Below are 9,546 nucleotides of genomic sequence, written 5' to 3'. Positions count from 1 at the left end.
CCAGTGTGGGTCACTGTCTACACACTTTTTGGTAAACACCAGTGTTTCACAATCTATTTTTCATTATTATTTTTTATCTTTTAAGAGACAGGGTCTCATTCTGTCACCCAGGCTGGAGTGCGTGGTGCAATCATAGCTCACTGCAGCCTTGAACTCCTGGGCTCAGGTGATTCTTCCTCCTAAGCCTCCCTAGTAGCTGGGATTACAGGTGCATGCCACTATACTCAACTAATTTGTTTATTTTGTTTTTGTAGAGACAGGATCTCACTGTTTTCCAGGCTGGTCTGAACTCCTGGCCTCAAGCAATCCTTCTGCCTCAGCTTCTGAAAATGTTGGGATTACAGGTGTGAGCCACCGCACCTTATTTTTTTGTTAATTATATTACTACACATGTTCAGTTCTTTATGGATGAGACACTTCTTACCAGATAACCAATCAGCTAGGGTTACCAAATTGGCAGTTATCATATCCTAAAATTTAGGCTATCATTTTTCTTGGATCAATGACTTTCTATCTCCAGAGCCTTACTTTACCGATCTACCCTAATCTCTTATAATCAGGAGAGCCCTGACTACATATAGACTATGTATTTGTGTTTCTTCCCAAGATGGAAAAAGTGTAACTATTAGACATGTTGCATTGTACATCAGCCAAGGAGGTGGTCTTACACATTCTAATAAAAGGGTTTGTGTATTCAACTTAATAGCTAAAACATTACCAATAATAATATATAATATATAATAATATAACATATAATATATAATAATATATAATATATATATGATCAAGCTGTTCCTTAACGTTAGATTTTTAAACAAATCCCTTCTAGGTGCCAGCTTACTGCTAAATCAAGGCAAACAATTATTTCCAATATTTTGTTATCATATTTTAAAGTAATCATTTGCTTTATTAGGAAGGGAACTCTGGCTGTACCCTCTCACTCCCTGGTCCCAGAATTAACACAGCATTTATTTCACAATATTTGTGCAGGGCTTTACTATTGAACCAGGGGGCACACCCATGAATAATACTGATTTCTCTTGGTGGTGACCCAGCCAAAGCATGTCAAAATGAGTGCCTATCTATTCTATTAAGATAATGGAGGAAAAGAGAAGCATGCCATCAAGATAAAGGAACACAAACTACCACATTACCTTGAAAACAAATCTAAGTGTTGTGTGTGAACACATATCAGTGCTGCTTGTGCAAGAAACAAGGCTTTTGAGCTGGAAGGCAATTTCAAAAGACAACACCTGTTTCAAAATAGGGCAAAGAGTTCACAGCTGCATTTTGAAATTTCAGTCTGCACTTTTATTTTGGGAAGTTATCCACATAGGCTTAGGAACAACACAAGAGGACAGATGTGCATGAATCAAGAAATTCTATTTCCTATTTAAAATTCAGAAAAGATTGCTGCTACATACACTAGGATGTTAACTGGGTACACTGATCACAGGGCTTTGATAACCCAAGTAAGTGGCAAGGTGTTGATACGCTTGCAGAATATCAACTGAGCCTAGCCGACAGTATCTGAAAATGTCCTGAGCCTAGTCGATAGTATCTAAAAATGAGATGGGGAGAGCAAGCATTCCACTATCTATGGAGGACAAACACTGCCCTCTACTGGCAGACTGTAACTGCTATATAGTCAATATGACGAACATTTTCCTCAACAGTCACTATCATGAGATATAATCAGAAAATAAAAGCTTTTAAATAATTTGAGGCTTTGTATCTAGGGGTCACCAGGATTTTCAAGCAAACTGAAGTATTCAATGAGAAATCTCCTTACTCATTGAAGTTTCCGATTTTCCCCATTAAATCTTTGATGTAACTCATTGGACTGGTTCAAGTATCACTGTTACTGAGAGATGTGAGAGAACAGCAAAATGCTCAAAAGCTCAATACCAGGAAGAAGGCTTAAGGGACCCATGTATACCAAATGGAGCTGGCTTTAGAATAAACAACTGTGATAACTTAAAGCACACAGCACTGATTCAAACCCTTGTTGTACTACATACTAGCTGCATCAGGTACCACATCAAACCTCATCTTACCTGAACCAGGTTATTTTTTACGATGTTGGAAGAACAAACACTTGCTGATCTCATAGTTGTTGGAAAAATTAAATGAGGTAATATGTGTTGCACAACTACAGTGTAGTACTGTATACCAATGTTCATGGATAGGAGTCTAGGTAGCTCCAAGTGTGTTTTAACCTCTCTTCATCTGTTTATCCACTTGTTGGTTTTTGAAATCCTTTAAATCAGACTGCATTTCTTCAGCACTGTCCTGAAACATAAAATTGTCTATGTTATCCATAAAATACCTACGGATTATGAGGAAAAGTAGACGGTTAATGTTCATCCAAATTCAACTTTAATCTCAGACAACTCATTATATTAAGAAATAAATGTATGTGGGCAGGGTGCCTGCACCTGTAATCTGAGCTACTGGGGAAGCTGAAGCAGGAGGATCCCTTGAGTCCAGGAATTTGAGACCAGCCCAGACAACATAGCAACACTCTCATATCTCTGAGACCAGCCCAGACAACATAGCAACACTCTCATATCTCTAAAAAAGAAAAAAATGGCCAGGAGGGGTGGCTCACGCCTATAATCCTAGAACTTTGGGAGGCCGAGGCGGGCAGATCATTTGAGGTCAGGAGTTCGAGACCAGCCTGGCCAACATAGTGAAACCCCGTCTCTACTAAAAATACAAAAATTAGCCAGGTGTGGTGGTGTATGCCTGTAATCCCAGCTACTTGGGAGGCTGAGGCAGGAGAATCACTTGAACCCAGGAGGTGGAGTTTGCAGTGAGCCGAGATCATGTCATTGCACTCCAGCCTGGGCAACAAGAGCAAGACTCCGTCTCAAGAAAAAGAAAAAAATTTAAAAAGTAAAGTTAGCTAGTCACTGATGGATAACAGGATGCACAAAGCATTTAATTTCAAAGCCAAATTTGCATTTCAATTATAGTATTTGGCTGACAAGGCAAGTATGTAAACAAGAGGAAAAGTTGAAAACAAAAAAGCCCTAATAGCTACACTATCAGCCCAGTTCTAAAGAGGGATCTTGTACCACATTCTCCACCTAAGAAGTAATCTTTAATTCAAAATTCAGTGTAGTTCTTATGGGTATTTGGAATTCAATGCAAGTGTGTTTTGTGAGTATAAACATTATCTTTTATTATATGATTGTTAAACTTTGCTCTCCAGAACACTTCATAACCTTGGATGTAAACATGAGAAAAAATGCTAATTAAGAATCCTTATGCACCCAGTCCAGTGCTCCCTTAATTAATCAAACTGGTAAGTCTACTCTTTCTTGATTCCACCCTGAAGTATTGACTTTTGAACCAAGACATGCTTATCTTTTACCAACAACAGGGATGGTCACTGTTAAAGTTTCTAAATAATTTATTAAGGAAATAAGTTCCCCCAAAGTCAGGCTGAACTGGGAGCTGATTAACAAAGCTGTGTAAGTTAGTGTGTTTGCTTTAAAGTATTACAAGAAGTACACAGAGCACACATCTGGGTTATAAAAGCCCTTTTATAAAGCCAGTTTTAAACAAAACAAAAAAAAAGTTTACAAAAGAAAAAAAGATACAGAAAAAGAATAACTTGCTTCATATGTCCCAAAAAGAGAAAAAAATAAAGGGGACAATGCCAACATGCTCAACAATAAAGGGTTTTCTTATTTTTTTAATACAAAATACAAGCAAAGGATACACATACTTAAAACAGAGCTCAGGAGCAGACACGCAGTCCTGGAAACCCTTCAATAAAAGCAAAGCAGGAGTTTGTTTTTTCTTTGTCTATGCAGATACATACAGAGACTGGGATATGTAAAAATTAAGTATCACAAAAGACCATCACACGATTCTACCAATGCATGTTGCATCTATAATTCACGAACATGGTCAACAAAATCATGTTCACTTCAACCCCATTTCATTTAAATTAAAGAAAAAAACCTTTTAAATAAAGTGGTTACATTCAAACTTTAACTTCCTTAGTACCATGCTGCAGATTTCAGCACTGTTAAGGTATTGCAAGAATGCCCAACCCTCTGGTGTCTGATCATGTATCTAGCAACACTGCAGTATGAAGAAAAGAGATGCCCCGGTCTCAGCCCATGGACTAGTTAATACAGTGAAGCAGGTTCCTGTCTTTTACCCTTCCTGCTCAGAACATAAAAGATTAAGGACTAAAATCAAGGAAGACTGGGAGTTTTAGAGCTGGCAAAATGAAGTCTAAAAGATAAATCAAGGCAAACAATTACTGAGAACTTGGCTGTTGCTTAACCTAGCAAGTCTAAAAGTCTTTCTTTAACCTTGTAGGAATTAGATGCATAAGGTTTGCTGCAACATGTTCATGGTAAACAAACTAAGTAGAGCTCTTATTTACAAATCTTGTAACAAATACTTCTGGAGGAAAAAGAGAAAAGAATTCACTAAGTTCCAGAAGACAAAGCTTTAATTGCCAGACGTATACAAACACACACTCACACATACACACCCACACAATACTTCAGGGGTTTTTATACATGTTATTTTAGGGCATAAGCTGAGTACTATACCCCCACACCCCATCAAAAAAGGAACAACAAAAAAATCCCAATTTTACCCTCCCCCAATAATCTAGAAAACCCTCCCTTCACCCCTGATGTACAAAGTGTATGCACAACGGTGGCATTCTACCAGCCACACAAAGCATGCTCAAACAGATGTCACCAGTTCAGTCACTCCATTGGCATGGCAACAGGCAGGTTTACGGGATGTTTCCCAATAGTGGTTATTACACAGTCAGCACCACTGTGAATTTTGTGAATTTGAAAAAAAAAAAAAGAAAAGTGTAATTTACGGATTCAGGATTCAAAAAGAATCATTTTGTATCGAATTTATCCCAGACAAAGGGAAAACTGGTTGCGACTGAAACTTGGCTATAGATAGCTTGATGTCCCAATATTCAAACAATAAACCAACTCTCCATTTTCAAGTAAATCCAGCTTCATCCACAGAGAAACAGACAATTTTCTAACCTCAAGAGCAACCAGCTTGTTACATTTTCCCTATCCTGTGGCAGGAAATGCGTATTACTTCTGTTCTGTTTAAGTATCTCAGTCTAAATGCCATGAAGACCAGAGCCCAGGTTTCTTCCTTTTCAAATTCTTAAGGTGAAAGTTTTTTCTTTTCGGTGCAGCTACCAATGACGCAGGCAAAGAACTGTTCAAACCAGCACTCATTCTTCAAAGCTGCAACGATGGCCACCATGATCTTTTATAAAGCTTTCCCTGTTGCTCCTGATATTTATTTCTGCTTTTGCCTAACGCTCTCAAAGCATCTCGTAAACTGAAGTTTAAAGAAAAGCACGGTTCCCTTCCCCAACCAGTACTTGAAAATCCACTTATTTGAATGTTCAGATAAAAAAGCCATTAAAAAAAAAAAAGTCAAGTTTAGTCTAGCTGACCATATTCACAAGTGTTAAAAACTTTACTGGAGTGTAACCTCAAATTTCACTCTTGATTTGTTATCTGTTAAGAAAATGCTATTTGAACCAGTACCAAATTAAGTATTAAACTGAGGATTGAACTGGGGCAAACAGGTTATTGTGAAAACAGTCAATATGTAAGCTCCTTCAAGGGAAATCAACTACAGTTCCTCAAGATTAAAAGATGTCCACACTCATTGCATTACCTCCCAAAAGGAGGAAACACCCATTAACTTTCCCTTATGGAATCAATATGGAGTGGAAATATGAAATGAGGAGATGTTTTAGAAAGCAGGACAAATCTACCTACCATTACTGGAATTAAAATGTATCCTCTGGGCCCACTCCATTGATTCCGATCTGAGGTGAAGAGGACTAAAAGCAGCAGCAGGTTACAGATAGATTGAATAAGATGAAAGTATGCTACGTATCTCTAGCTGGGGAAGGGGGGATCTGGAAAAAAAATCTTAAGAACTAGAATGTAGTGTCAGTCAGCATAGCTGCCGAAATCTACGTTGTAGAGGTAAACCTAGCAGAGCTAATACAAACAAGCACCTTCAAAGTTAACATCCCACTTCCTGAGCACTGCAAAATACGACAGTGAATGCTATTGCCATTTCACCATAGGCACACTAGAGAAAAAGAGGAAGGTTAGTCAAGGATGGTGCCAATGGCCAGTCAGTATCGGCTTACAGCTTGTAATGCGTCCTGACATCACTATCAAGCCTGACTATTGAGCACCTGTATCCAGTTGAGTCACCACCACTGTCCTCCTATTTGCATGCATGATTTGAGGGGAAGACTAGAGTGTTTTAAATCAATAAAAAGTGGAGAAAACAAAGGTTATTCAGAGCCTGTCTCACTTCGGGACACAGATCCTTCTGTCCGGTCTATCAGAAATATAGAATACATTTTTCAATCTAATGAATTCATTTTAAAAGGGACTCTAAACAAGAAGCCCAATCAAATGCACACAAGTAATCTAGAAGACATGATTACCTCTAAAATATCACAGAGATGTTAATGCAGATTAATATACTAAACAGACTGTTAAACAACTGAGGCTGAAGTTTTGAAAGAGCCCTCCCTCCAAATCTTCATGAAACATAACCTAAGAAAAGCCCAAATATTACCAGGAATGTAAGACTTAAAATTATGAACTCCTAAAAAATAGAAGTGCATGGTGGAAACACTGATAGGTCTTTTACTATATGAACACAAACCTTTTTGTTAAAAATGGATACCTGAACAAACCCATTTAGGCAAATAGATTAATCTTTAACATCCTCATTACAAAGTTCATACCTCTGAATTTAACCATCATGAAAGAGAATGATCCAACTGCTATTTATGTTCAAGTCCTGTATTTTTGGCCATGTACTGAAAACTCCTTATTCATTCTTTAACACACAGTGCAATAGTGAAATGATTCTGCCACTGTGTGTTTGTTAAAAAAAATCAGAGTAAGCATGTTCCTAGTAAACCACAAAGTAGGATACTGAGGAAGTAAATCTAGATTAAAAGGCAGGAAAAAAAGGCAGAAGTTAAATTTCACTAATTTTTCAACTTGTTAGCATACCAGGACCCTTTAAACCTTGTTCCCATTAGCGCCTGGTATCAGATGTGAAGGATCAAACCTATGGATCTATCTCCTGACTGCTTTTATAAGGCGCGTAAAAGTCGATTTTCAACTGCACACAGGCCTCCTAAAATGCCTTGTTTCTCTAGTCCCTCCTGCTTTAAGCAGCATGAGCAGTAAAGCAGGGGTTGGACCAACTAAAAAGACAAGAGCTAACTGAATTGTATGGGAGCAGCATTTAACATATTCCTAGTCAAGGACAGGATGGGAAGTAAGTGAAGAACAGGGCCAGGAAAATAGTGTCCTATAGCAGAGGTGGTCAGCACTCGGGGCAGGGTGTGCAGTGGTGCCCAACGAAGCAGCAGGATCACAGGGATGTACTTCTTATCACATTTCTATGAAGAAATGGGAAGATCGGGATATGAAAAAGAAAATGTTCTATCCCCAAATAAAAGCAGAGCATGGTTAATGGGACCTGAATGCACATTTATAGCATAAAAGAATGTCAATTCTATTTCATAAAGGAAAAATCTCAACTCTTTTGTGACTGAGTTTCACATTAACTGGAACTTTATTTGCTTAAAACCTAAACATTGTCAGTTTGAAAAGAAATCCACTGTGACGCGTAGACTGATCTTGTCAATTAAATTCTAGGGTTTTTTTTTTTTTTTTTGGATTCTTGGTAAAATTTTATCCAAAAAACAGGATACATATATATTTAGAGAAGGAAATATGAAATCAAGAGTTTTGGCGGCCCCTGCTTTTTTTTTTTTTTTTAGCTCCCTAAAGACTAGCAGGATAAAAGGATCACTGGCTCCGAGTCTCTTTGAGATAACAAGTGATGAAATAAAAAAGAAAGCCCATACCCTCAATAAGGTCAGGTAACCCCACTGCCCACCCTCCCTACAAGGTAAAAAATGAGTACTTTTAGTAACAGTTCAGAATTCATCTTTATCTCCTACCTGCCTCATCAGTGGAAGTTTAAAGTCATGATTTTTTTTAGACATTGATACTTGTGTCTATAGACAAATAAACTCATATTAGATGACAATTGATTTTCTAAAAGTCCAGGTAGAGAAAGGAGCAATCATTTTGAACTAAAATCTTTCTATGTTTTTTGATTACTATTCAACTTGCTATTTTTTTAGCAAAAAAGCGAAGTTTCAATAGTGTTCATCTCAAATCTTATTGCTTTACAACTGTGGTACACCTTTCATTAAAAATAAAAAGATGAAGCAGTCAATCCAGTGATTAATTTGACATGGCTTTCATTGGGAAAGGGGAGGGCTGGCAAAGAGACCAATAGACAAAAAGGTAACTTAAACACTTAAACATACAATGGTTTGCTTTAAAAAAAAAAAAAAAAGAGAGAGAGAGAAATGTTACTTTCAACAAATGGAAAAAAGCACTGAAAGCCCATGAGTCAAGCCATAGCCAAAACCATGTTCTATCTTAAGTAGGTTCTTTTTTTTCCTCCCTCTTTTTTCTTTTTTTTTCTTTTTTTTTTTAATAAAATCTCTCCCCAGACCATCATCACTTTTAATCCTCCCCAGAAGGGGCTTCATCTTCAGACCCTTCATCCCCAGATTTCTCGGGTGGGGGGCTTGTAGATGTTTTCTTTTCTGGCGGGCTTTCCGGTTCCTCATCTTCTTCTTTGGGAGAAGGAGTCTTTTCCTTTGATGCCTTTGAAGCTGTGGGGCGACCCACTTTCCCTTTGCCTTTCACTGGACTTGGCGTCACTGAAAATAGAAAAATAATTTGGGGAAGGGAAGACAAAAAAATGTCTTTAATAAAAGTCAGCTACAAAATACAACAATCTGTAAGAATAAAATCTATAAAGACAATACGCAACTTACTAAAAACCAAGGTGGGCACGAGGGAGCACATATATCCCTAGGTAAATCTATCTCAGTTTCTAAACTGGTCATAAGTTACTACAGTATGCTGCAGTATTTCCCATCAGTTTTTACCAACACTCTATGATGTTAGCAGTAATACCTGTAATGAAGAAGCACCATGCTACAGAATATGCACAACATCCTTAACTGCTTGGTAAACTAACAGTTGTTTATGATAAAAGTTGTTTATAAAAAGCAGGTCAAAAAGAGGGAAGGAAAAGAATTAGTCTGATCAGAAACTAAAGTCATCAAATAACATTTGATAGTTCCATCATTCCTAACAGTAGGAAGTGATAAACAGAAGTTTAACAATGACTAGTTCTACCTAACAGAATAAAACCACCTCCACAAAAAGCAAATTGATTTCTGATTTAGTTAACAAACTAGCTCCAACTAGGAGAAACGATTAGGGCTCAGAAAAAAATTAACTCATGTCATCAAGTGTGGTTTTATTCTCATAGCACAGAGGATGGGGTAGAGTTCAGAACATGGAACTTAAACGTATTACTCTAGGTTTGTGCATTTTCACAATTAAGTCTTTGCTGGCTGCTGAGACTGTGATACCAGTGAGGAAAAAA

The 9,546-nt window shown here is 37.6% G+C and overlaps 1 protein-coding gene across 4 annotated transcripts in view; it reads right to left on the bottom strand.

The window, feature by feature from the left end:
- Positions 1 to 3,533: 3,533 nt before the first annotated feature.
- Positions 3,534 to 9,546, bottom strand: part of NUCKS1 (nuclear casein kinase and cyclin dependent kinase substrate 1) — a 36,743-nt gene continuing 30,730 nt past the window's right edge. For all 4 annotated transcript variants that reach the window (XM_055234744.2, XM_055234745.2, XM_063613657.1 and 1 more), the window contains one exon: positions 3,534 to 8,809. In XM_055234744.2, the coding sequence (XP_055090719.1) occupies positions 8,610 to 8,809 (200 nt within the window). In that variant the 3' untranslated portion in view covers positions 3,534 to 8,609. The remainder of the gene's footprint in view (positions 8,810 to 9,546) is intronic.

The sequence above is a fragment of the Symphalangus syndactylus genome, chromosome 19, assembly GCF_028878055.3.
Source record: "Symphalangus syndactylus isolate Jambi chromosome 19, NHGRI_mSymSyn1-v2.1_pri, whole genome shotgun sequence".
NCBI classification, from domain to species: domain Eukaryota; kingdom Metazoa; phylum Chordata; class Mammalia; order Primates; family Hylobatidae; genus Symphalangus; species Symphalangus syndactylus.
The sequence above is the reverse complement of the archived record's forward strand: the minus strand, read 5'-3'. Positions and strand labels throughout refer to the sequence as shown.